Source organism: Micropterus dolomieu, linkage group LG10, assembly GCF_021292245.1.
Source record: "Micropterus dolomieu isolate WLL.071019.BEF.003 ecotype Adirondacks linkage group LG10, ASM2129224v1, whole genome shotgun sequence".
In the NCBI taxonomy this organism is placed as follows: domain Eukaryota; kingdom Metazoa; phylum Chordata; class Actinopteri; order Centrarchiformes; family Centrarchidae; genus Micropterus; species Micropterus dolomieu.
The window spans coordinates 17,162,805-17,190,403 of NC_060159.1; the positions used below are offsets into that span (position 1 = coordinate 17,162,805).

Below are 27,599 nucleotides of genomic sequence, written 5' to 3' on the forward strand. Positions count from 1 at the left end.
TAACCAGTGTGCAAAACCAACAGTGCAGTTTCTGATCATCAAGATTAAAATGGCATAGCAGTTCATTGGAAAGCATAATGTTAAAAGTACTACAAATATAAAATGAACAATATATAGTGGAAGTCTTGACTAACTGTGTGGCCTTCAAAGTGACATTCAGCTCAACTGAAAGTGGCATTATAATGAATGAAGACTCATCCTCCAAACACACGGTGGCACTGTAATGCATACTCCCACCAGTTACACTTGCACATATCCGTGTATCAGTGCAGGTCTGACAGGCAGGCAGAGTGGACACAGTCTACGGTCTATGTACAGTCTATGGTGGACACCAGTGGACACACAGGAACAACACTTGAAAGCAACGACTTCAACCCCAAAATGAACACCGAGCCTGTTGTCATCGTCTCTGCTGCTCGGACACCGATTGGTAAGTTTTCAGTATCTCCCTAGAAGCATGCGCATTCTTTTGAAACTGTTTGCAACATTTGTAACGTTACTTGACTGTTGCTAACAATGCGGCTTGTAGTCGCTGTAGTCAAACTAAGTGTAGTGGAAGTTAATAATTAGTACAGCTATCATATTTCTTTGTATTTACATACAGTCCCGTGAGATGATGTGTTGTCATTTGTCAGGTTTAATTTTGCGAAGTGGTTGATGTCATTCAATTAAATACGTCTGCGTCTTGCAGCGCTCTGATTGGTTCGCGCATGTGTCAGGATTGTTCAGTGACCTGTGATTGGCTGGCTGCTCATAGTGCCACGGAGCACGAGCTTCCTATCATTGGTTACTTACAACATGTCCCGTGTGTCAAGAGCAGGTTGGGCGTGTTTCCTCTCTAAGATGTGATAACCTTTTTTTAATTTGACATCAAGGCCTGTTTGTTAAGCAAAATGATGCACAATGATATAAAAGAGGAAATTCTAATAATGACCTAAACAATTTAATTTTATTTATATAGTGCCAATTCATAACAGAAGTTATCTCTTTGCACTTTTCATATAGAGCTAAACAACTGATTATGTGAATGAATTCAGTAGGGTTGAAGGACCGCTGCAATATCTGCATATCTACCCTTCTTTGTATGGGGAAAGATGAATATACACTGTGACCATGGTGTACTATCTAAAATAGCAAGATATGTAGATCACCTTGTCAATACTGTTGGCAAATAATTTTATTTTCTGTCAGCTAATTAATTGACTAAATGTTGAGGAACTAAACCCAACCACATTCTCTTTATCCTTAAACAACTTCCATTTGATACAGCCTTTGATAGTTATTTGGGCTGTGTAAGCCTAAAAAGTCTCCCCTTGTAAAATGGTGGATAAATGGTCTTCCACTGTGTCCCTGATTATGTGCAAATGCTACAACATCTTCTCCGCATTTTTACACAGGGTGCTTGAACGGTGCTCTGTCCACGGTGCCTCTGCATGACCTGTGTTCAGTGGTGATCAAGGACGTCCTGAAGCGGGCTGGAGTGAAGCCAGAAGAGGTCTCTGAGGTTATCATGGGACACGTGCTAACAGCAGGTGAAAGCTCAGGAGATAAAACTGTGGCAGAGGTTCCACATTCATGTGTCGACTTAATAGTTTTTGGGCAAAATCAGTCCGATATGACTTTGTCTCATTGGTATTCACTTCCCATTGTATTTTTCCTTTCTGTCCTTAAGGTCATGGTCAGAATCCAGCACGTCAGGCCAGTGTTGGGGCAGGTATTCCCTACCCTGTCCCGGCCTGGAGCTGCCAGATGGTGTGCGGCTCTGGGCTGAAGGCTGTGTGTCTGGGAGCTCAGTCCATCCAGGCTGGAGAGTCAGCTGTGGTGGTTGCAGGGGGCATGGAGAGTATGAGCAGGGTAGGTTACGACACACGTAGGGTGAGAGGAATATAAAATAGCGGACAAGCGGTCATATCAGACGGATACAGGAGTGTGTAGGAATCCTCTTTTTAAAAAAAAACAAAACAACGATAATAAACAGGGCTGCTTATGGAACCTCAGTACGTTTTGGGTACTGCCCAAGAGTATTGACAATAATAGTCAAAAGCCACAAGCTGGCATCAAATGTCTGTCCAGAACTATGGGTCAAACAGTAAACTAAAAAATAAGTTTGTATAAAAACATATCTATATTTTTGAAAGTACGGTATAGATTTTTTTTCATCTAAATGGTTCTATTATTGAACAATTTGATTAGATACCCGACCCTAGGTGTAAAGGCTGTAGCTCTAATGTGACTTCATATAAACCCAACAAATTTAAGTCAGTGGGTCTCATGCAAGAACCACTTGTTCTTAAGTGGCTTTTACGAGTGATTTTAGAGAATTTGTGCCATTCATCAATTTTCTCTTAAGAACAAACAAGTAGTCCAGACCTGTCATACTGAACAGTTATCTTCAACAGTTAGTCTGAAGAATCATAATGCCTTAATCGGAGGGAATTTAGCATTTAAAGACTATACCACATTTAATGAAAATAAAACACTTAAGACAAAATTCTTGCAAAAACATCTCTTTACCATCATGGCCTTCAACTTTACTTAGAGGTTTTATCCATTTTAGTATTTATAGGCATATTTCAAACAGTTAAGATGTGAGGGGAGTCCAGATTTCCTTGATGATAAGACGTCTTAACAGTTTGTTTCCTGGTTCAACCTAAGGCCCCTCACACACTGCAAATGAGAGCAGGTTTGAAAATGGGAGACGCCTCCCTGCAGGACTCCATGGTGGCTGACGGCCTGACGGACGCATTCCACGGATACCACATGGGCATCACAGGTGTGTGCATGGCTGAGAATATACATGGTCACACGCTTTTGACTGCCACATGTCTAAATGAGTGTTTATTTATTCAATCTCATGAATATATTGTATCAGCTGAGAATGTGGCGACGCAGTGGAAAGTCAGTCGAGAGGAGCAGGACCAGTTTGCTGTCCAGTCCCAGAACAGAACAGAGGCTGCACAGAAAGCAGGACATTTTGTTCAAGAGATTGTTCCAGTCATGGTTTCCTCCAGAAAAGGCAAGGAGTTGTTGAGCGATTTATTATCTAATTTATCCTTCAGTTTCAGAGAAGTTGGGTCATCATTTGTCTGTCATCCTCAGGTCCCATTGAGGTCAAGGTGGATGAGTTTCCTCGCCACGGCAGCAACTTGGAGAGCATGTCCAAACTCAAACCCTGCTTCATTAAGAACAGCAGTGGCACCGTCACGGCTGGAAACGCCTCAGGTTGGAGAGTTTTATTTGACACAGAGACGATGCCACAGAGTTTTATCTCACTGACCAAACAGATGTCTGCCACAGCAGTTCTCTTAAGTGCTAGCTTTTTCTCAAAATTAATTTCTAAAGCAGCTTTTAAAAAAAACTCTAGGTATTAATGATGGAGCAGCAGCAACTGTCCTAATGAACCAATCAGAGGCTGCGAGGCGTGGCTTAAAGCCCATGGCCAGAATCGTATCATGGGCTCAAGCTGGCCTTGACCCGTCCATCATGGGAACTGGACCAATACCAGCCATCAGGAAAGCGGTGAGAAATCCGAAGCAACTAAATGTAACATAAATTGGGGGGGGGGGGGGGGGGGGGGGGAAGCTGCTTTAATATGTCATTCTCTTCTTGTTCTTATAGGTTGAGAAAGCAGGCTGGCAGCTGGATCACGTCGACTTATTTGAGATTAATGAAGCGTTTGCTGCCCAGTCTATCGCTGTGGTTAAAGAGCTTGGCTTAAATGTAGACAAGGTAAGAGTATAGCATCACTTTGAGATTGTAAATTTGAGGTCACATTTATCTAATGTCTCCATTAAACTGACATCAGAGAATACTACACACAAATGTTAAGAAAAAATAAGAGTTTCTTTGAAGCAATAAGATCCTCTAGTCAGTTTTACTCCAGGAACATGTGCAGCACTATAACGCTGTTATTCTTTACATCGTCCTCTCAGGTGAATGTGAATGGTGGTGCCATTTCTCTGGGCCATCCCATTGGTATGTCCGGCTGTAGAGTGCTGGTAACCTTGTTGCACGCACTTCAGAGGACCGGAGGCCGTAAGGGCGTGGCGTCTCTCTGCATTGGAGGAGGGATGGGCATCGCCATGTGCGTGGAGAGGGTTTGAGATGAAACCCTAGCGCTGCTTTGCGGATTGCACTTAATCTCATTTTGAATGGATAAAGGGATACTGTAACTCATTGTTTACACTACAGGACGATATAAGGGTTTACCTGGGGTCTTCTAAAGTGAATATGTTGTGATTTTTGGATCTTATCCAATAATAGTATGTCATTTTCACTGTGAACTTAATTTCACCTTTCCTGAGGTTCTAGCTATGTGGGTTATGTCTAGATGATCTATTATATGCTGACGGCTTAAACATAATAGGTACCATGCTGCAGTTGGTAGTTGTTGGCAAGCAACCAATGAAGAGAGGCTGTTTTTCCCTTCAAAATAACTTGCTTTCAGTTACCTGTACAACTGAAAAAACTCAAACTAAAACCGCAAAGGCAAGTCTATATTATCGATAACAGTATTGATGAGTTTTGGAAGACATGCCATCTTTTCTGTAGAGCATTTTTAAGTTATAGTGTCATTTATTTGATAATTGTTTAAACCACTCAATAGATTTTGGTTGCTCTGAAAAACTGATCAACATTCCACTTTTTCTAATCAATTGTGCAGATGGCAGCCTTGAAACACAGCAAAGTGCCAAAACGTTAAGTATGCTAACCTCCTCAAACCATGTGCTTCCTGTACACAGCCAGATGTTTGTGAAAACGTCTCCTATAATCTAGCTGTTCTACATATCAATAAAGAATTATAAGCCATAGAGTTCAAAACATCTTTGAAACCCATATATCAAAGCCTGCACAAAAACACAGCCAGTAGGGGTGGGAATCGCAGGGTACCACACGATGCGATACACGGCTCACGATAACGATATCACGATACAGCAATTCTGCAATAATTGATATATCGCTTGACAATCCTAGTGATGCATCACGATATCCAACTATTAATACAAAATGCCTGTGAAAAAGTTTACTATTTATTGGCTGCAAATCCAAACTGTTAAGAAACAGCACCATTCAGTCTGTAAATAAAACTAGAGAGCAACTATGAAAAGTTATCAAAACATTTGTTATAAAAGGCACAAAATGCAAATTCACTACATTTTACACTGCAAATACAAATTGCTGTGTACTACTTAAATCTAATCTGTACATCACATTAACTGTTCAGTGACACAGCATTGTGCTGCCCTTTGTCTTCCTACTGATAGCTGTAGCTGGTCTGTGTGGAGTGCGGAAGCAGAAGAGTAACATTAGCAGATCAAGACAGTGAAGTTAGCAGCTCTTTATTTCACACAGAGCTCAGGAAACATGTACTTTAAGCATTTGCACAGTGTCAACTATGGATGTTTGCATGTGAAGCAAAAAGTGTAGTTTGTCAATTGTATTTTCGTGATCGCAACGCTAATGTCATTTAGCATATTAATGGAGATTCCCATTATGTTAGCAATGAGCTAACCGTTGAAGAGCTATTTTATTATTTAGCCATTTGATGAGCTGGAATATCGATACAGTATCATGGAAAAATATATGATATTGCCGTATCGATTTATTGTCACAATCCTAACAGACAATGAACCAATCAACGTCCATTTCCAACCATTGGAGCTTTATTAAGTGTCCAAAAAAAAACAAACAACTAATCGCTTACAGTTCCTCTGGAGAGGAGAGCCCAGAGGGAGTGGGAGAACAGTAAACAGGCAAAGTGCACAGCCTACAACTACAGCAACAGCCATAAAGAGCTCCTTATGTATAAATACAGACAATGAACCTATTTGGACCAATCGTAGCCTTTTAACCATCCAGAGATCCCGATTGCACGGCATCCTGGTACGACTGCCCGCCCTCCTTCTGCTCTGGGAACAGTTTGATGAGGTCGTCAATACGGAGGATGGTGATGGCAGCCTCTGTGGCAAACTTGAGGCTCTTTGTTTTGACCATGGTGGGCTCGTACACGCCCGCCTGACGGTTGTCTCTAGGCTTGCCGTTCACCAGGTCCAGACCAATCCTACAAGCCAAAAAAAAGAAAGTATTCAAATACTGTATATGTTCACCTGAGACAGTAAAAAGGAAATTGTCTTAAAAATTAATCTTGTTTCTGGTAAGAGCGTTTGTTTGAACAATCTCATACAAAAGGCATCTCGAATGTTCAGACAGCAACTAACCTTTTGTTTTAATTGATTTATCTGCCAATTTCATATTTATATATTCTTCAGTTTAGAATAATATAGTGAACATCAACTCAGCCTCATTAATCATAGACAGACCAAATCCATATAGTGCCACTTCACTAAATGGAACACCTAAAGGGCAATTTGTAAATACAGACATTACGGTTTCATGACTGGTGCAGTAAGGAAAGACTCACCACTTGAGATTCTTGCGTTCAGGATTAACCTGAGCCTCATTGTGGAAGGCCCTTAGCTTCGCCACCAGATCAGTGGAGTCCTGTGCTGCGTTCACAGCCAGCGTCTTAGGGATGACGAGGAGAGACCGAGCAAACTCTGCAATAGCCAACTGCTCTCGGGAACCCTAAAGAAACCATGGTGATGAGTAACATTTCAGCATTGGGAAAACTGGCTCACCGCCAACACTACACTGATCACTACACAAATCATGTCTTAAAAAAAAAAAATAAAGAGGCACCTAACCAACAGTTGCATGCTTGACAAATGAACGTGTTTTTTTAAAGATATGACTCACCATGCTGGTAGCGTAATTCTCAAGGTAGATTGACAGCGCTGCCTCCACAGCGCCTCCTCCTGGAACTACAGACTTTGACTCTAGCACCCTCTTGACCACACAGAGGGCATCATGCATGGAGCGCTCCATCTCGTCACACATGAAGTCGTTGGCCCCGCGCAAAATGATGGATGCTGATGTGCGTGCTTTGGTACTGAGGTGATTCAAAGGTAGGAGAAAACAGAACCGGTATACTTAACATGTGCCAAGGTGTTGAAAATGTTAATGTCAATAAACACGAGGGGCTTCTACATGATGATCTACAGATCATGCAAATCCAAATACTTTTCATTTGTCTCAATTTATCTTTGACATTTTACACAGAACAAAAGGCAACGCTGCAAGATGTATTCCCAAGCAAACATTTAGCAAGTTTCGCATGTGTACAGATTGAGCAAAGATGTCTCTGTTCAGAGCTTATAACACTGACAACTTGTGGTCAAACTACAAAAAAGCATGTTTACATAGACTAATGCCTCGTGCAGACTACACGACTTTCAGCGTCGGCCGATGGCACTACACAACTTGCCGTCTTGTGACTGAAGTATTTAAGTCATTGTGGCGTTCACACTGCGGGACTGATCGGTGACAAGAGGGTCACACGCTACGCGAGCTGACAACGACTGTCACCCGACACTGGTCTCCACGTTTTGTCAAGAAAACACGGGAAATGTGAAACGGGAAATGACGCGAACCTACACACAAAACAGTTGCTGTTTGTTATTATAAAGACAAAAATATAGGTGAAAGAATGGATTAGCACAGGCAGGTAGCAGGGATTGTCTTTGTTACAGAGAAAGCTGGAGGTGAGTAGAAAGTGTTTAGCGGTAAAAAAGTAGCTGCCTGCTCTCATTGCCTGGATGTCGAGTTGGCTGACTGTTCCAGATATTTGGCATGCTAGATATCTGGCAGACTACGGCGATCTGTCAGAAATGTGTCGGGAGCCGTTTTGATGAGTCGTTGTGTAGCTCACACAGAACGACTGGCGACTGCCGATCACAGCTTGAGGGTCACCGAGTGGCAAATCGGGGTAAAAATTGTGTAGTGTGAACTAGGCTTAAGCAGCTTTTAATGATGCCATGAGATTACTACTTAAGAGACCTAGATGGTGTAGTGCAAGTGAAATGTTTGTGTAGTAAAAATATCATGTATAAATTTATTTGCTGTCTTAATGAATCTGAAAAATGAAAAAAAAAATCTTTGTTTATCAAAACACAAGGTTTAGTACTACATGCTACCAATTCCAGGTGTGGAGACCTTGGTGCAGTTGTCTCTTTGTAAGACATTAATGTGAAAAAGCCAGCCATAGGGTTTGAAATGCATGTTTTCTTTAAAAACGCAATAAAAAAAAATTGCCAATATTACACCATTTACCAAACTACAGATGTGATACAATTACATGCATTGAAATGTTCTCACCTACAGTTGTACTGATGAAAGCTTATGACTCAGCACAGAGTTAGGAGTACTCTGTAGTTACCAGTATAAAGTATAAAACACTGCTATATATAGTTACAGTTCTTACTTCTTAACAAGGATGAGCTCGTCATCACAGATGCGTTCCTGCACAACCTCCTCAGCCTGGCCGAGCATTGTGGCCTCAAACGTCTCCTCTCCCTCCAGATTGGTCAAAGAAGGGCACATGGTGGCTGAGAATGGACAAACACAACTAATGTCACAGTGATATTTATTAGTTTAAAAATCAATCATTCAATATGACGGCTTGACCAAGACATTTTTTATTTTAATTATTTATTTATTTGACAGGGACAATGCAAACAATGTCAAAACAAAGCTTGTCACTGAAGTGCTGCATATAAAGTTTGTAGCTAATGCTAATTTTCAACTCCTGTCCCTGGTTGGGCTTTTATACATAATAGAATTTAATACTTCACTACTTCAATTTAAAAAAATTAATATAAAGATGATATATAAACATGCATATCATATACAACTCTTACCTACTTACAATATTTAAAAATGAGTACACTTTTGGTTTGTCTTTAACCAGTTTTTAAGCCTGGAAGTAAACATTTTAAAGTCAGGTACAGTCTTGATGTCAGATGGTAATGAGTTAAAACATGTACACAGCAGTAACACAAAAGCCACTCAGCGCAAACTTCGATGGGCTCCACCCCTACCTCCTGTTGCCTTGGCAATGCGTTTGAGGTCCTTCTTGAGAACCCTTCTCACTGCCATGGCTCCTACGTCCACAAAGTACTTAAGACACATATCATCAATGCCTCCGGTGGTCAGGATAACGTTGGCGCCTGATGCCAAAATCTTTTGGATCCTCTCCTTGGTGATATCAGATTCTCTGGAGCAACGAAATCCAAAAGTGAATCAGGTTCACCAGCAATATTTTTAATACAATAAATTGTATAATATAATGCAAAATTGTCCAGCCCACAGTAGTGGTTCAACAGCTCAGAGAGAAGCTGCTGCCTTGACTGGGGGGCTGCTTATATTTTCTCCCACGCGTATCACTGTGCAAACTATTGATTGAGCATCACAGCAAATTTAAATGGGATCATTTTCAAGGGTATTTGTGACAGTACAAGAAGGGAGAAATGATCTACCTTTGTCTGATCTGGTCAAGCTTCTCTGGATCGTTGATAATGACTTGTACTCCCATCTTCATCTTGGTCTTCTGCAGGCTGAAGTCCAAGCAAGCAATCTTGGCGTTAACGATGCGCTTTACCATGCCTTTGGAAAAAAACACAAAACAGCATTTTTAAATGGGGGAAAATATCCATGGAATAATTCAAACTGACTACCTTAGAACTTGACAGTTTGATAACAAAATGAAGATGTTCAAACATGTCATTTTGCTTTGGGCTATTATTCTGTCTGGCTAGAAAGGTGGTGCCACAGTTTACAAACTACTGTGTCTACAATGCCTTTCAAAGCCAGTGTACTGTCTCCCACGCGTATCACTGCTCACGCCATCAGGTGAGACATAGCAGCAAATTTAAATGGGAATTTGGCTATTCAAAGTGCTTTATATAGGCCAAGAAAGCATTAGAATGACTTTCAAAACAAGCAATAATAAACTGAAGACCAATTAAAACAGATAAAATGGAAAATACATAAAATAAAGAATACAAATGGAATAGACCAGAAACAATTACAGTGTAGTAATAAGTTGCCCAAAATAAAACTCAAGGAATTAAGAGTGCAGAAGAGAAACCAATAAACAAAAAGCACAGGAGAACAGTTCCTTTTAGATTTCAAAGTAGCATGGGTTGGGGCCTATTTGAGATCATCAGGAGGTTCTGTGTACAGCACAGTAGCTAAAAGTAGCTTCCCAGTGTCTAGTTCTCTCAAAGTTGACTGCTTCGTAAAAATCTGAGGGCCCTACAGGGTTTATATTTTTCAAGGACATCAGAAATGTCTTTTTGGAAAGACCAGACCAAAGACTCCTACAATAGTCCACCATGCTAGAAATGGTAAAGTATAAGGCAACACACAATGTGGCTTAATAAATCCTTATGTTCTACATTTTAAATTCAGGAATGTCCAGCTTTGCAACAAACATACCTTGTGAGCCAACTGTGCAGTTCAGTGCATATCCGTTAACCAAGAAGCTCTCTTTCTGGCTGCGGCCATGGGCTTTCAGCACATTGACAGAGTTGATGGGATATCTGGCTACCCCCTTGTTGTCCACAAATTTCACAGCCATAGCAGCATCCACCACTATGTTAGCAAAGAAGTCTGAATCACTGAGGGCTCGGTGTTAAGGCAGACAATGGCTTTACTCACACATAAAATGTTCATTAGAAATTGTCTTCACTCTCCTGCAAACAGATTTTATAGATTGGATCCAAACAAAACATTTATTGCATTGAACAGAAACAAAAGGATACACTCCAATGATTTTGGAGGACATGGAAGTCTTGGCTGCATTGATTAAGCACTCTCTGCCCAGCTCATCTGTTCCGATAGTGAGATTCTCGTTAATGTAGCGAACAGCCTCCCTGGAAGATGAAAGGCAAGTTCGAGCGTCAAAAAATTTGGACAGATCCGAAGCAGCCGGAGATGAGAAGCATCCATTTTTAAACACTTCTAACAAGACTACAGACTAGTCGTCAATGTCAGCATCTTACTTGCAAGCCAGACGGTATCCACTGATGACTGACGTGGGGTGAATCCTCTGCTTCACCAGCTCATCTGCACTCTTAAGAAATTCTGCAGCAAGAATTACCTGAAACAATGCCACGTAATATACATTATAAAAAAAAAAACTGAGAGGGATTCATATTTCAAATGAGAATTTGAGTTTTATATTGTACCATCGTTTAATTAGAGGTGGCAGAAATGAGGCTGCTCAACCCCTTCAGACACTGAAGGAAGTTTCTCTATCCTGTTAGCATAGCCACACATCCGTAATAAAAGGCAGATGCATGGTACTAACACAGGACATTACAGTTAACCTTTTACAACAACATGAACTCAGTATGTGACCAGCACAGTACCTAAGAGAGTATAAGGAGCTAGTAGCACCCCACTCCAAGGCTCTGACACCATACTGGAGCAGCGGTTGACCCTACTCACCACAGACGTGGTCCCATCTCCGACCTCCTTGTCCTGCAGTTCAGCCAGTTCACACAAGACCTTAGCAGCTGGGTGCTCCACTTCCAGCAGCTTCAGGATGGTTGCTCCATCGTTGGTGATGGTCACGTCCTGTCAACAGGTCCATGAGACAGATGAGCAACTCAGGCCACAATATTTATTATGGAGCAAACAGACTGATAAAAGGGAACACATATCACTGAACGTGAAACAGACCCCAATGTCGTCCACCAACATCTTGTCGAGGCCAACGGGTCCGAGGGAGCTCTTGACGATGTTGGCGATGGATGCTGCGGCCATGACTGCAGGGAAGAAGCTACTAGTTAGCAAATACTAAATTACATTTATTCATTTTACCTGACGCTTTCATCCAAAGCGACTTACAATTGCTAATTATGTCAGAGGTCACACGACTCTGGAGCAACTAGGGGTTAAGTGTCTTGCTCAGGGACACATTCGTGGTTGTGTCACGCGGGGTCTCACACCACGGCGCCGCCACCACCACCCCTGAAATTCCTTTCTTTCCAGTTTAATACAGCTGGTACATCCTTCAACATGTCTGACTTATAAGAATAGTTCTGTCATTAAAATATTCTGTCATTTTATTTAGTGAGGTACACAGTAAGTTAGCCACACCCTCAGACCATGACAGTGTTTTTCTATCCCCTTAGCATAGCCGTCCATTCATGGTGTTGCGAGTGGAAGGTACTAAAATGGGATTACGACTTCACAATTAATATTGATGGCGTAAGGTGCCCATTGTGTGAAAACAACAGAAAGCTGTGCTTTGCAGGACTTCACCAGAGACGCAGCAGAGGCTTAAAATGAACATAAAAGTTAGCTAGCGTTAGCATTAGCCACACGTGTGTAACATGGAGTAAATGAAATCAGTTCTCCTGTCCACCATTCGTGACGCACAGAAAATACACGAAGCATTCATGAAACCAAGTAAAGCAGCACAATAACTCACCATTTTGACTACGAATATATTCGCCAGATGTTCTCTGGCCGAGCACATTTAATGGACCATCTAATAGCGACATTTTGGACCACCACACAACCAAGAAGAAAGGAAGGGAAAGGAGCAGTGCACTCTGGGTAAACTGGCATTGAGCAGAAGGTTCGAGAAGAAAATGTATTACAAAAAAACCCGGATATTACCGTAAGAGAGCGTTTAATTATGTAAAACATCTCAAGTTCAAACATGTAACGAAGTTTCACGTCAACCAGTTCCCTTATAAAACTAGAAAAGAATGTTTAGTCACGTCATTTCTTATAAACTACATTTCCCAGCATGCCTCAGCCCTTTTCTTCTTGTTAACATTCTAGTTTAGGACCAGTGCGCCATCTGTTGAGTTTTTTTAAAACTGACATCCATGGTGGCAAAACACCTGCTATCTGAAGTATCTAGAACAGTGATTCTCAAAGTGGGGTCCAGGGACCCCCAGTGGTCCTTGAGGGTTCCAGGGGTACCCAGGAATAGGGAAATACTTTTCAAAATAAAAGGTAACACAGCAACAGAATGTATGACTATTTTGGTCATGGGTTTCATACATTTTCTGGAGTAAAACATCTATAAGCAAAAATCCTATCAGATGTGCGACCCAGGGACAAAATCTTATCAAATAGGATTCCATCATCTTATCTGTGTCAGTTTAGGGGTCCTTGAAGTGAAAAAGTGAGAGATCCAGTGGATACCAGATAATTCGGAACAACAATTTTGAAAGTAGAAGGAAGAAAATTTTGGTACATGACTTGCTGATTTGACATCATATTATGCAGAAACATGGTGGACAAAAGTAAATACTTTTTATTAATTCACATATTGCATATATACTTTTTTATGAACATGTAATTTATAATATGGTATTAGGTTGTAACCATGGTTCAGGTCACGTGACCTAGATTAGTTATTTAAGCATTAACCCTGATAACAAGTCAGTTAAAGCAATATTTTAGTGGTTTTAGAGAATGTAGCCTATTGATGCAGCAACATATCTGGGACAAAAATACTTCAAGCTTCAAACTGTGTCAGCATAACATTACATAGCAACAACATCACATATATAACAATCACCAAGAAGCTATACAAAAACATCCATATTGTTTCCACATTAGGACTTAAAGCTCACAAACACTACGGCTGCAACCAATGATTATTTGTGAAAAATGTTGATCAGTGTTTCCCAAAGCCAAGGTGATGTCCTCAAATGTCTTCTTTTGTCCACATCCAAAATGTATTTATTTTACTTACTGTCATAGAGTAAACAAACCAGAAAATGAAAAATTTGAGAAGCTGAAATCAGAGAATTTGGACTTTTTTTCTTTAAAAAAGACTTAAAGCGATTAATCGTTTATCAAAATAGTTGACAATAAATTTAATAGTTTACAACTAATCAATCGTTGCAGTTCTACTGAACACACCGAAGTCGGAAGAATTACTTACGAGTTACTTAACTTCTTAGATTGACAATCGCAGAAGAGAAATGTCAGATATCTCTATCTCAGATATTTAAGGTAATTGAAATGAAATAGTTTGCCCACTAGAGAGGACTGACAAGTCTGACAAAAGAAAGTGTCCTCCCCAGTAAATCTCTTGGTCACAATTATTGAAAAACAAAAGTGTAAGGGATCCTTATCATACCATCAAAATTATTGTTTTACATTAAAACATTAACATTGGTTTATTTATTATAAGATTTTTAATCATCAAATTTAGATATTGGTTTTGGCTTAAATAGAATTGATTTGGTTGGGCTGTATGCCTTGTCACAAAGGAAATATCTATTTTTGGAATAAAAATTGTCCGTCTGTGGGAATAATTTCTTATCTACTAGAATGTAATAACCAACATCTCAATGTAGTGGGATGCTATTTATATTATATTTTCCATCAGAATATAAACTGATATCCCTAATATGTGATAAAAACAAAGCTATCTAGGCCTATATACATGTTATTTGCTAAAAGAATAAGTGGGTAATTAATTACTTTTATCCCCTCATTGAGCATATTATCAAAAATGACTATAACCAAATGATTAGCATCTCGAATACTGTCATATTTTCAGGCTGCTCTGCTTGAATGTGATGTCTCACAATTCTCTTTCAAAAAATAAGTTACAAATACTTCATATTGATTAACATAAACTCTGAATGGTATCAGCTGCTGTACTGCATCATGTTCAATGTGGTGACATATTTAGTTAATGATAACCACAAAACACAGAGATGAGTTTAATCTGAATTTATTACCTCCAATACATTGTTCAGCAATGACAACTAGGCAGTTAAGAAAATACAGTACACTTAACTTATACATTAAAGTATTATAAAGCATACCTATGGCATACAAGAATAACCTTCCTAAAATGTACATCTTTACAAAGTGTTTACAGATAAAACATAAAAAAGACAGAAAAGTGCAAAACAGAGTCAATGAAGACCGATGATCCCCACCAGTGAAACAGAGGACAAAAATGTACAAAAAAACCCCAACATACTTCATATTCCTAACTTGCTTGTGATGCACATTTCCTCATATGAACAGTAGGCCAAGATATTGTGCTTTTAAACTTTTCCCGTGGTATTGTGATTTGGAACTTGTCTTAAGCAGTGCGTGATAGAAAACCCACTTCTGAAAAACATTCACAGTATCTGATTCAAATATTGTCTGTGTCCCAGAATCTAAATAAAACAATCTTTTAATAAATTAAAATAAATTTTACTTTATTTTACAACATGTCTGTGGCTTGAAGAAATAGTGATAAGGGCCAAAATAAAAGGGGTGCTTTCAAATACATAGGACACATTTTGTGATTTTTGTAAAGACAGCTTCAACAAGTGTGCGGTAAATCCTGGGTATGCTTCAAGGGGAGAGAAAACAACCTTATTGAAGTGACTCACAACTATCTGACATTGACCCTCTTTCTGTGACTGTGGATGCAGTATCAGTAGTGTGACAGTGTCCCATAACGTAAACAAAGAAAACAAAGAGTTGACTATTCATTTGGAAGAAAAAAATACACCAAATACAGTACTGTAGTCTTTTAACTATCTCTCCTTAATGCTCTCCTTCGTGGTCCCTCTGAAAACCAAAGCTTACGGTAAGTATGATTAAAAAATAATAAAAACATCATCCACTTCTTGAGATGCACATTTCACTCTACATGATGGATGCCCCCAGACCATAACAAGTAAAAACATCTCTGATTTACTCACAGATTCAAAATAAATATGAAGTTCTATGGTTTCTTATAGATTATCTAAAATATCAGCATTTTGTCTTGATTTTGGTACGATACCCTATTGATGACAAAGGTGGTAGGTAGAGGGAAATACATTAACTTCATTTAGACTTACAGGTCTAAGTCTAGTTATACTTAACCTATTGGATCTTGTAATAGCCAACATGTTTGTTTGTTTTTACAGTTGCATCCTTGTTGTTACAATTATTGCTAAAAAGCTGTTAAAAGTGACAATCTAGCCTGCAATTTTTTAACTGCTGCTTATTCACAACTGTTTGATAGTGTAAGCACAATTAAAAACACTATCCACCGCTGTGGTTAACCACTCCTATAAAGGTTAAGATGAACTAGTGCTGGAAATGCAGTTAAAATAACCTTAACAGCAAAATAAAAGAGCTTGAAGAGGTACTCCTGACATGTTGAGTCAAGATCCAAGATTGTTTTTTAGAGTTTTGATGGCTGTGCTTTGTTTTGAGATGTTGGGCATACAATCTGTAATCCTGAACTATTGTATCTCTACAGTAGTTTATTGGCACAAATCCTCCAGCAAAATCAAATCCTACGACTCCAATTATCTCTACAAGGCTGACATGTAAAGCAATAAAGGAGTTTGAATCCCTTTTTATATTAAAACCCATTCAGCTGCACTGAATGCTAAACTTTCCTCTCTTTGAAACATACATGAGAAGGCAGTTTGAAGTTTGTTGAAGTGCTAAGGCAGCTCACATGCAGGCCGTGATGTGGCATTTTGACTAAAAATAGTAACCCATCATGTATTTTACACTGAAGCCCTGTAACAGAGAGTTTAGGTGTTCACATAAGTTGTTCCAAATATGTCAGCAATTAAAGAAATTGCGTCAGATCTATTTTGCGAAATGTGTTATGTTCGTGTAATATTTCTTTTTGTTTGTGGACTATGATGTTTAATGATGTAGGGCATTCAAGGCAAAGCAGCTGTGTCCCTTTTGTTGCTATATTCTGTATGTTTATATTTATATATTTGGCTTTTAGTTGTCCTATAGACTCAGGCAAAGCTACTGGAGCTCAGACACTGAAACTTCTCCCTCAGAGACTGGACAATTTTGGGTTGGCTCTGCTGCGGCTCGCTCCACAGGTACTTCTCCAGCTGCTCACGGTCCAGAGACCTTAGCGGGACGCAGGAGCGCACCGGTGTGCATGGCAGACTCTGGGAGTGGACGAGACCCCGGTTCTGATTTGAAAGGACTGCCGAGCTGCCATTTCCCTGTGCCAACCTGTCCTGTTCCTGCTCGCTCTCGTCCTCTGAGCGGATCTCTACATAGTCATCATCATCTTCTCCATTGTCCTTAAAATTAGCCAGGTAGTTCTGGGTGGCACTGAGTATGCTCAGTGCAGAAGCCCGGTTTAGGACCACCACCTGTTGACCATCTTGTAAAGTGAGGTCTGACTGTCCCTGGTTAGAGCGCTCTGGAAGGCTACTCTGCCGACCAGCACGACCCAGACTGGGGCCATGGAGTCTGTCTGTGGATCGATCCGCAGAGGGTCCATTACATTTGAGTCCAGACTGGTTCTTCTCCTGCTGCTGGCTGCCCAGAGAGCTGACTGACTGACAATGACCGGATGGGGCAGACTTTGAGGAGGGCAAAGACGGAGAGTTAAAGGAAGGATGTCTCTTAATGGAACTGTACACATGCTCCTCTTTTTCGCTTGGCGCCGACATGCATGAGCTCCATCTCTGGGACGGGGGGCTGATTGGAGAAGGAGGAAAGGTCTGGAAAGAAGGGATGGAGCAGGAGGAGGTAAGTCTGTGCGGGGTAGAAGGCGCCTGAGCATCTTCCACCTCACTGGATGAGGAGACAAAGCTGGCCAGCTCTCCGTTGCTGTAAGTAGAGTGGAGCCAGTAATCCTCCAGGGAGGTCTCAGGCATGGACGGAGAAGATGACAGCCCTGGATGGCTGTGATGTGGGGTGGCTGAGTTCTGACCAGCTGGACCGGGAGGATCCTTAAACATTACCTGGTCATAGAGCTGGGAGTACTCTGCTATCCTTGCACCTGAAGAGGGAACACAGAGGATGTAAAGAAGGTGTGAGTAGTGTATGTTTGTATTTTTGGCCATTTGCCACTAGCAGAAAGCTGTGAACAAAACTTTGACATCCTATCACCTTTTAGGTTGACGTGTTTACAAAGCCAGCAGATACAGAGCAACAATAGCATTTATTGGTTTTGTTTTTGGCCACTTTGCTATTTCAAATCTGTCTGTTCAGCTGTTAAATGCTCCACTATGTTCCCCAGCTAGTAGCTAAGGTTGTCTGTCTGCTGGGTAGGCAGTGTACAGTGGATATTACATTTAAATTTACTCATTTGACACTTTTATCCAAAGCGACTTACATTTGAGGAACAACAAACAAGCATCAATAAAGCATCAATCATTATCATATTATCAGAGCTAACTGCTGTGGCTAAAATGCTAGTGGTGAAAGTGAACCAAAACATTAAAGTTGCGGCAGGAAAATCAAAACAATGAGCTGAAAGACACTAGAGCACTATAGAGCTGAGGGGAACTGAAGAGTCAGGTAATTCATTCACTACAACTGACCCTTTTCACGTTACACATAAATCATGTGATCCATTGTCATAAAGATATTGATTATAGCTGCTTGAAATAAAAAATAAAAAATCAGTTTAGTCTGAAAAACATGAACCCAAATACAGTCATGTCTAGGCATGTACTGATCTGAGCGACCAGAGGAGAAATTCATTAAAGTTTCTTTGTTACTGTAATTATAAAACATAGACCAGAAACATGACCCAGGTCAGATCCAGGTCTGGTAAAAGTTTAAATAAGATCAGGCAGTGACAAAAATGCTGTATGAGTGTCTAGTTAAGACGTGATGCAAAGCTTTATATTATCTTACAAAAAAATTATTGCAATTCGTTCCATGAAGTGAGGTCTACAGATTTTAAATTTGGGAAAAGAGACAGCACTTCTACAGTATCAGATGGATACTCATCAGTCATCGTCATTGACAGATACTGCTTTGGCAGAGTTTGGGTATTGGAATTGATATTGGGAAAGAAGGTTAGGGTAAGCCAGATTCCTAGTCGCAATTATCAGTGACACTAGAATTCAAAACTATCGTTTTGAGGACAAAATGTTTTATGTTACCTATGGCAGCGCCTCCTTGTTTCTTTTCTTCTAAGATGGCTGCCAGGTCTTTCTGCTTCTTCTCAGGTCTGGCCCGACTACAAGAGTCTCCAGGGTCCATGCTCCTCATTCGCAGCAGCTGGTTGGCTTTCTTGATCTTCTGGCTATACTGCCGTGCCATCAAGAACACCCGGCTCTTTGATTTATCCATCAGGTCTAGGGGAAAGTCAACAGACTCACCCAGCAAGAGAGAGGAGGAGGCCAGGGGGGAGTCCAGACCAGCCAGCTCCCGTGGAAACAAGCTATGAAGGTCCTTAAGGGGGTTATCCCTCTGAGGGGTGTTTCTTTGAGGAAGCTCCACCAGGTCATCGTCCTCTAGGCGGAAGCTGCCGCTGCTGAGGCGAGCTAGTCTTTTACGAATGTTCTTCACTGTGCCTGGGAGGGGCTCTGGTGTGTCAGGAAGGGGGCGTGATGTAGGAGCACAGTCTTGGTTTTCTTCTGCGCCTTCAATTTGAGGGTCAGGGAGGTTGATGACTGGGATGGTGAATGACAGTGTGGAGGTGGCAGGTGAGGGTTTAGCCTGATGCGTTGGGGGACTCTTGGCTGCTTGAGGACTAATTGCTGTGGTGCTCTTTGTAGGGCTGTTTTTGACTGGGGAGGCCTTCTTAGGCGACTCACTGGCACTAACAGGGAAGGCAGCCGGGAGTCTATCAGCTTTCTTCTCATTGCTCTTGATATAGTTTTCCAGGTCGTTCCAGATCTCATCGACCTGCTCTGACATCTTATCCCCTTTCTGTGAACGCTGAGAGAAGGTCTCAGAGGCCGATGAGGAGGAATAATCTGGCTCAAACGAACACGAGACAGGGTGGTTGGTGTCTGGTCCTTCATCCTCTCCAAAGTGGAGGCTCTCCTCGGATACAAACCCTCTAAGGCTTTCAGTCAGGTCTTGTTCAGAGGCCAGCAGACTGTCCCTCTCTTGTTTTAGTTTGTTGCCTTCATTCATTCCTTTAGCCTCTGTTGATGGAGGATCCCTGAAACAGATAGTGTCATAGATGTTCTCCTCTACTATTTTGAGCTCACATGTTCCAAATGGCCTCCCTTCCTGTGTGGAGGACCTGTTGCTTTCTGAGGAACTCTCTGGTTCAATCATAGGCTCTCTGACCCCTGGAACCTCTGGAGCATGTGGTACCCTTGCTGACAGGCCCTGGGAACCCTGTGCATTAGTAGACGTTTCTTTCCGTGACTGGCTTTCCTCAGGGTCTCTTCTGATGAGGCCCATGCTCTTTAGATCCTCATAGCTGATGTTGTCATACACATTTTCAATATCATCTATTGTTAGCTGTTCGGCTGAGGACGATCCAGATATGTCATTGCTGGATGATTCAGTGTGGATCACTTCCAAGTTGCTGTGACCAGACTCCTCATCATCAGGAGTCTGTCGGGCCTCCGTAGCCTTCTCCCCTGCGCTGCTCGCCCTCCTCAGCATTCTGCTCCCAGTGGGTGGAGGGTCAATCTGCACAATGGGCACCTGTTCAACGTGCCAGCTGCAGGGCCGAGCTGTCTTGGGCGACGAGGTGGCCTCTGACCTCTCCGAGGAAACCTCTGGTTCTGCCCCACTTGGCTCAGTGGGGACAAACATCTGGTAAATGTCCTCGTCCTCGTCATCAGGCTGCATGGTTCGCTGGCGTGTGGGGAACATGGCCCTGCGAGCACGGTGGTCTGCCCAGATGTTCCTCACAGAATGGTCACTTTCTGTGACTATTACAGAAGGAATGGGGGAGTCTGGAGGTTCTTCTGTCACGCGAGGTGACCTGAGAAGTGGCGGGTGGTGACTTCCTTCCCTAACTAGGGATTCTCTGGCTCTCTGAGGGAAAGTAAAGCAGAAGTTGTTGTTTTACACATAGTCTAAAACATCAAGATTTAAGTAGATAAAATTACCATGGTGTGTTTGTGATTAATACCTGTAGGTCTGAAGGGCTCATGTTGAAGGTTTTCCACTGTTCTATACTATCGACAGATGCCTGAGGGTTCAGCCTCTTCCTGCTGCTTTTGCCAGGGACTCGGAGTCGCTTTCCGCCTCCCTGAATGAGTTTTCCAGATGAACAATATGTTTGAAGGACTAAAGACAAAGGTGGAATCGTACAAATTGAAGTGTATATGTAACGAATAATACTCTTTGGGCAGCTTTAATCTCACCAGCCCACTGTCATCTTCATCGTCAGCGTCTTGCTGATGTGGCTCTTCTTCTCTGTCACTGTGGTCATAGTGATCGCCTGGGTCCAGGGACTCCTGTGATTGGTTGATGAGGCTGCGGCTGCGACCGATAGTGCCCAAAGCCAGCTGGGACACTGGGGAGAGCAGGGTGGCACCCAGACTTGTTCGCTAGAGAGGAGAAAATGTTCAAAAGTTTGATCAATAAACATCTTTGTGTGTGTGTGTGCGCGTGTGTGTGTGTACTCATGCTTCTCAACCTAAAACTGTTCATCACCTCTGGTTATCACTCACCTTTTCGCCATCTGTGTTGGCTGCATTTTGCTTGGCATTCTTCAGTAATTTGGATAGAGGTTCTGGGAAGTCAAACAAAATTATTATTGATGAATTCTTAAAGTTTAGCCTTGCAAGGTAATTGCAATTTTCTTACCTTTCCTGCGCCCTCTACGAGGGGTAGGACCCTCCTTGGTCTGAGGGGAATCCTTCTTGTCTCCATCAGGGCTGTAATGAAACCCGGGATGATCTGGAGTAATGACAGAAAAGATGTCACACAACAAATACATGATGATTTAAATGTGTTAAATATGGTGAAACCTGTGGCAAAAGAACATAACAAAAAAAAATATAGAAGCAGAATATTATTTTAATTAATTATACTTTAATTCTAATAACTCTCATAAATGTTATGTAAAGTGGCACTTACGCATTGCATCCATCTCCAAAATTGCTTGCTTAGCCTAGAATTCAAGTAATAAAATGAGAACAAGTTCAACAGGATAGCTTATGATGAACATGGATTTAGACACTAGGTGGCACCACATTACAATCCTGGCTCCACAATTTTGCTCAGGTTTGACACTTTAACAAGCAGCCCCTTCAGGTAATCACAGAGAACTTTCTCAGTGACCTTCACCACTTACACATGGCCAAAGGCAGATGAAGAGACAGAAGAGTGATTGTGGTTTAGAGCTGCTGCAAAAATCAGTCGAATAATTGATTAGTAGTCAACTATTAAATTAATCGCTGATTAATCGCCAACTATTTTGATAATTAATTAATCACTTTGAGTAGTTTTTTAAAGAAAAAAAATGTCCAAATTCTCTTATTCCGAATGTAGATATTTTCTGGTTTCTTTCCTCCCCTGTGACAGTAAACAGAAAATATTTGGGTTGTGGACAAAAGAAGAACATTTGAAGACGTCACCTTTGGCTTTGGGAAACACTGATCGACATTAAATCGATTAATCGAGAAAATAATCTATAGATTGATCGGAAATGAAAATAATCGTTAGTTGAATTAAAATAAATGAGTGGAGTGAGAGCGCATGAAAGGAAAATGAGGAGAAAAGATAGAGATGAAGGAGAAAGGAAGTAGGCGAGATGGAGTGACATTTCCAATGCATCGCACTCAAAGCCTGTGTTTACACCATCAGTGAACAGAGGGGGAGCTGTCAGGAGACGAGCTGGTCTTACCTTGGCAGGGATTTTGGCAGGGTGGTTTTCAAGTATGAGTCTTTTGAGGTGTAAGATCCACATGCGCTTGTCTTGCTGTGATTTGGCCTGAGGGCAGAGCACGAAACATCACAGAGAAGATATTGTCAGACGTGCGCTTTAAACGACGGCTGAATGGGTTGGGATAAACCCTTAAAAATGTGGAACATGGCTTTCTTACGTCATACAAATTATCTTGTCCAAAACACAGTGGGTTAGGTATGGACGCATTAGCCTCTAACCACTCAACGTGTCTGAGCGACTCACTGGGGTGAGACTGGGCTAAACAATTAGACACCTGCAAATAATTACCATACTGTCTTGCACTCTTGTTCAGTGCTGCAGGTAGTTCAAACAAAACATGTAATTATATTCATAAAGAGTTTGACTTCTGTTACGTATGCTCTCTTATGCAATGTTGCTATACCTGGACAGTGTGCTGAAGTTTGGGATTCTTGTAGTGAAACACAGTGAAACTCAGTGGTTCTTTAGGAATAACTTCCACCAGCATCAGGTTACAGCACTGCAAAAGACAGGTAGGAAGTCATGTTAAAAACACTGTTACTTAAAAGAAACATTTGCATTTTTTTGTGTCTCTTTGGGGCATGCTTTGAGTAGCATGACTGACCAGTATGTGAGCCTTGTACGTGTAGGTTTCTTCTCGTTTCTTGGTAATGAGCAAAAGCTTGTCAAACAAAAAGAGAGTTCTCTCGTTTTTGGCTCGCTGCAGACGAAACGTTCCTTCAAGAACCAGCTCTCCGTAGCCGATCAGGTCAGGGCCCTTCCAGTTGGTCAGCAGGCTCTGGATTTCCTGCACAAAACATAGAAAAAAAGAGAGTGAGGGGAGTCAAATAATTTTGGTTATTTTAACACAGAATGAGAAAAACAATGGTGCAATCGCAAAAAAATATATATATATAATACAGTAAAATAAACATTTGACCCACCGCACATTAAAATTAAGCTGAGCTGATCTGGTTTAGCAAAAAAATGGAAGAAAATGCAGAAATTTTTGTGAAAAAGCAGTGTAAGCAAGGACATTCATGTGCAGGAGTGCAAGTCCTCAAAGATTAATAATAATAAACCTAATTTGTATAGCACTATTTAAAACAACAGGATAGAGGATGTCTGTTATGCTACTGGAGGGAGAACAGACTAAAGACAGTAAAAACAAAAAGGTGAAGGAAAAGTAAAAAGGTCTAAGGGCAAGCAAAAAAAGTGAGGAGGACAAAATAACAAAAACAACATTTTCTTCCTATCGAGCCCATCCTTTCTCCAGACACTGAGAGTATATGCTTCCATGCACATTCCTGCATTCATCTGACCCTTCTGGCTTCCAGCTGATAGAAGAAACAAGCTATCCTTTTATGTGTCCTCCTTATGCAAGGCCATCATTAGTCCAGTGGAAAACGCAGTGACTTGCGTAAGACGTGGGGTGGATCAGAGCCTTGGCTGACTCAAACCTAGAGTTCACATAACTGTTCTGCAGAACAATAAAAGAATTGGCTCATTGAAAGGCTCGAAAATACCGCCTCCGTTTTAGTTTTAGGAATAATGACAGACATGGAAAGTGTGCAGGATGCATCATGGAGATCACACGCTCAACATTTTATGGACCCAGGAAAGGATGCCAGCAAGTGGGACAACACTTGTTTGTACATTAACAGTCCCAAATGGACTTTTTGCACAATCATGCATCTTTTGTGTTTGTTGTACCTGCAACCTAACGGCGTGCTCGTGTTTCCTCTTCATGTCGTTGATGTGCCAGGCCACTCTCTGCATGGTGTCTATGGCTTCATGCACAACCTCGTAAGTCTCGGTGTCCTTCTCCATGCGGTTGGCTATCTCCTGCACAGATGACACAAACGCCAGGAGTCAGCACTTGCACATACCCCATGCACGTACGCTTGCACGCACACACATCATACAACCATGTTCATGAAGACACATGCAAAGGGGTTGCACTCACAACACAGGCTCCCGTGTATGCGTTTCTGCACATAAACACACACTCATGCATGCTCTCTAATGCATGCACGTACAAGGCGTGCATACACAGAAACATACATACTGAGCGCCATATGTCTAAACATTTGGCTTCTCCAGTGGAGGTTGTTATTGGGAGGTGAGTCAGAAATGCTGTTATTATAGAACCGTACACATCCATTTGTATTGGTACAGATAAAAAACATTAGTGTCCTGTGCACTTACAAGTGTGTGCCTGTGCTTGCATTACTGTGGGTAAAGAGAACTGTTAAGTGTGTGTGTTTGTGTGTGAGCGAGATAGACGACAGGCAGACGTACATGCAGCAGTAGGTGGTACTTAAGAATCCTCTGCACTGGCTTGAGCAGGTAGGAGCCCAGGGGCAAGGAGTGCCTCAGAGATTCCTGGCGCTCGCGGAAAAACTTGGCCAACGCCTTGTTCCTCATACACTCTGTTAGCACAGCAACCGACCTGTGGAGACGAAACACAGCGAATAAGATATCAGGGATGTAAAAAGGAAACTTTCACCTCTGAATGGTCAGAAATCCCTAAAAAAACTAATTTGAAAGGGACAGAAAGAGATTTGACCATGGTGCTGGAACTTCTCCATCCATCTATCTGCTTTTTTAAAAATCAATATCACATTATTAATTAAGTATTTTAGTATTTATTTGGTAGAGTGTTTTTGTGATACCTAACAGAACTTGGACTGTAGATTTTTGTCCCCCATCATTGACATCATTGTGCATCACTGTGGGATCTTTTAAAGTCCAGTATGAACAGGAGGAATGACAACAAGTAAAAACTGCTTCACTGTCCATATGGGCACCTGACTAATGTTTAAAGACAGACATGAAAAATGGTGAACCTATCAATAAACCCATCTTTTAATGTTAATGTTTAATGTTGGGTGTATTACATGATAAAACTCTTTCAAAAAGTATAATTCATTTTTAATTACAATGTGGTTGTAATTATCTGGGAATTAATTAATTAATTATTGACTAGATGTCAATAAATGGTAATATCAGATTATCATTCAGCCTCACTGTACGGCGGTAAGATCTGAATTTAATGGTCACTGGAGCTACTTGGAGCTGCTGTGTGATGTACTGGGGAAGAAAGAGCCTTTTTCACGAACAAATGTAGGCTGTATGTGTGTGTTGCATACACATGCACAGTGGAAAAAGACAGAGAAAGACAGTTGTCAGTTGCTCAAAACTTGCCTTTCTTCTCTGTCTTTGTGTGTGTGTGTGTGTGTGTGTGTGTGTGTGTGTGTGTGTGTGTGTGTGTGTGTGTGTGTGTGTGTGTGTGTGTGTGTGTGTGTGTGTGCATGCATGTGCATGTCTGCATGCCTAAATTCCACTGAAGCTCCACACAGGCCTCACATTGTTCTGGAGGAAACTCGACCTTAGAGCTCAGCATGACCATGATACATCTGCTGTGTGTACATGTGTGCCAATGTGTGTGTGTTTATGTGTGTGTCTGCCTGTCGTGTGTGACCTTGGTTGGGGTCACCAGCTGTGGTGTGGATGTGGGAGAAGGTCTATCTCAAACAGCTGACAACCCCCCCACATGTTTGTTGCTCTATCCCCGTGGGGACATCATGCATGCCCTAGCCCCTTACCCTAACCATCACAACTATATGCCTAACCTTAACCTGATTGTCACCTGAACCCTAAAACCACATCTTAACCCTCAAAACGCAGTCTTTACCCATGGGGACCTCAATTTTTGTCCCAACGGTGACACAAATCCCTATGGGTTACTGTGCATTCAGGTTAAAGTCCACACCGAGAACATGAAACACAATCAGCATTCAATTAGTCATCATAAGCTTGTAAATTGTTTCTTCCCCACGTGCCTCACTTATCATACACAGTTAAAGAAAAATTGTAGCCAGAGGAGAAGGTGTATTTGGTAGGTGTAGTATGTCTAGGCATGAAGAATAGCCTCACGTTTCTGCACATGTAATCACGCACAATATACACACTGACACAAAATAATACTCCACATTATCTATCCACACAGCTGTCCCATAGGACCACACTCACACAAAGCTTAATAAAAACATTAACAGCATTAGGTATGATAAGGTGACAACTATAATACCCCATCTGTCAGTGTGTGAGCTGTAACTCTGTCAATAGGCAGGGAATAAAAGAATGGAAGAAAATAAAGGGAGGGAGAGAGTGAGGGAAAGAGACCCTGAGGCACAACTGAAGGTAGACAATTTGACTCTTGCTTAGGTGGCTTCTATGGAGCATGTCAGTCTGTCAGGGAGGGGGAACAAAAAGGTAATTGACTGATCGACATACACAATGGAGCCATGTGAGATGCTGGGAATACGGTGTGTGGAAGTGAGATCGAGATAAGATGACAATGAGATGATGGGTATGGTACAGTATACTGAATAAGCACGTGCACAGCCACACACACACACACACACACACACACACTTTGGTTGCTGTCTTACCGTGGGTAGTTGGTGCAGTATTGAGTATAAATGTGGAATTCCTCACTCTGTAAAATACAACAAGGACAAATTAGTTGATGTATTTAAGTAAACATGAAACAGGACTAACTGAAGAGATGTAGAGATCTCATGTAATTCTCACTGTGAGCAGATATAATGTTTTCCATTATAAGGATGCATTTCAGACATTCTGTTTCAATTTTTCGGTGTGTTGTTTCTCCCAACATAATTACATAAATACTAATTAAAAGACCCACGAAGAGTGTTTTTGCTCTTTAACAACAAATCATGTACTTTATCATGAGCTTTTACTTTTAGGGCATCTCAACCCTCAAACAAACCTCATTTCAAATCTCTTTCTGAAAAATATTTTTTATCGTAGGGCTTTTTTGAAAATTGAAAAAGTATTTTATTTGGGCAATTTATTTACATGTGTGTATTTATGTGTGTTTGCAGGTTGGTATATGCATATATGTAGTATCCAACATGTTTGTTTGAATGATATATATTGATTATGATTATACAGATTTTTTCCCCCTGTAAAGCGCAAAGCTTCATTCACAGTCAACATCCGGTCTACATACATTTTTGTAAATATTACACCATACATACATATATCTATATCTATAAATACATATTTATACATACAAACATACAAAACCACCCACTGGTACTGTACGATCCTTCTCCGTTTTTGCCTC

General features: G+C 41.3%; 3 protein-coding genes and 1 non-coding gene across 6 annotated transcripts in view; 1 reads left to right on the top strand and 3 right to left on the bottom strand.

Annotated features, from left to right (window-relative positions):
* The first annotated feature begins 246 nt into the window (after positions 1-246).
* On the top strand, positions 247-4,809 carry acat2 (acetyl-CoA acetyltransferase 2). The gene is made up of 9 exons (XM_046060354.1): positions 247-430; positions 1,398-1,532; positions 1,673-1,854; positions 2,656-2,773; positions 2,873-3,016; positions 3,100-3,222; positions 3,365-3,519; positions 3,619-3,729; positions 3,933-4,809. Exons 1-9 carry the CDS (start codon positions 322-324, stop codon positions 4,101-4,103), a joined length of 1,248 nt encoding a protein of 415 aa, XP_045916310.1. The 5' UTR covers positions 247-321; the 3' UTR covers positions 4,104-4,809.
* Positions 4,810-5,323: 514 nt separating this feature from the next.
* Positions 5,324-12,494, bottom strand: tcp1 (t-complex 1). Its single transcript, XM_046060353.1, has 12 exons — positions 12,338-12,494; positions 11,584-11,669; positions 11,350-11,478; positions 10,902-10,999; positions 10,662-10,772; positions 10,336-10,517; positions 9,375-9,501; positions 8,937-9,112; positions 8,321-8,444; positions 6,757-6,949; positions 6,422-6,585; positions 5,324-6,061 (listed from the first exon to the last, which is right to left on the bottom strand). Exons 1-12 carry the CDS (start codon positions 12,408-12,410, stop codon positions 5,848-5,850), a joined length of 1,677 nt encoding a protein of 558 aa, XP_045916309.1. The 5' UTR covers positions 12,411-12,494; the 3' UTR covers positions 5,324-5,847.
* Positions 11,951-12,088, bottom strand: LOC123978418. Its single transcript, XR_006826956.1, has one exon. It is a non-coding gene; the product is annotated as a small nucleolar RNA SNORA29 (small nucleolar RNA).
* Positions 12,495-14,598: 2,104 nt separating the features above from the next.
* The window catches only part of LOC123977867 (pleckstrin homology domain-containing family G member 1), a 44,233-nt gene continuing 31,232 nt past the window's right edge, over positions 14,599-27,599 (bottom strand). For all 3 annotated transcript variants that reach the window (XM_046060881.1, XM_046060879.1, XM_046060882.1), the window contains exons 6-17: positions 24,743-24,893; positions 24,155-24,286; positions 23,067-23,249; positions 22,866-22,961; positions 22,421-22,507; positions 21,652-21,685; positions 21,379-21,471; positions 21,243-21,304; positions 20,934-21,119; positions 20,699-20,818; positions 18,759-20,601; positions 14,599-17,644 (exon numbers count right to left, since the gene is read on the bottom strand). In XM_046060881.1, coding sequence (XP_045916837.1) covers positions 16,638-17,644; positions 18,759-20,601; positions 20,699-20,818; positions 20,934-21,119; positions 21,243-21,304; positions 21,379-21,471; positions 21,652-21,685; positions 22,421-22,507; positions 22,866-22,961; positions 23,067-23,249; positions 24,155-24,286; positions 24,743-24,893 — 3,994 coding nt within the window. In that variant the 3' untranslated portion in view covers positions 14,599-16,637. The remainder of the gene's footprint in view (positions 17,645-18,758; positions 20,602-20,698; positions 20,819-20,933; positions 21,120-21,242; positions 21,305-21,378; positions 21,472-21,651; positions 21,686-22,420; positions 22,508-22,865; positions 22,962-23,066; positions 23,250-24,154; positions 24,287-24,742; positions 24,894-27,599) is intronic.

Bases quoted from the DNA above. Each gene is read 5' to 3' on its own strand.
- acat2 (XM_046060354.1), top strand. From the start codon at position 322: ATGGTGGACACCAGTGGACACACAGGAACAACACTTGAAAGCAACGAC. The intron at 2,774-2,872 runs GTGTGTGCATGG...ATATTGTATCAG, and splicing joins ATACCACATGGGCATCACAG to CTGAGAATGTGGCGACGCAG. The intron at 3,730-3,932 runs GTAAGAGTATAG...TCGTCCTCTCAG, and splicing joins TTGGCTTAAATGTAGACAAG to GTGAATGTGAATGGTGGTGC.
- tcp1 (XM_046060353.1), bottom strand. From the start codon at position 12,410: ATGTCGCTATTAGATGGTCCATTAAATGTGCTCGGCCAGAGAACATCT. The intron at 11,479-11,583 runs GTCTGTTTCACG...ACCTGTTGACAG, and splicing joins TGTTGGTGGACGACATTGGG to GACGTGACCATCACCAACGA. The intron at 6,586-6,756 runs GTGAGTCATATC...TGGTTTCTTTAG, and splicing joins AGAATTACGCTACCAGCATG to GGTTCCCGAGAGCAGTTGGC.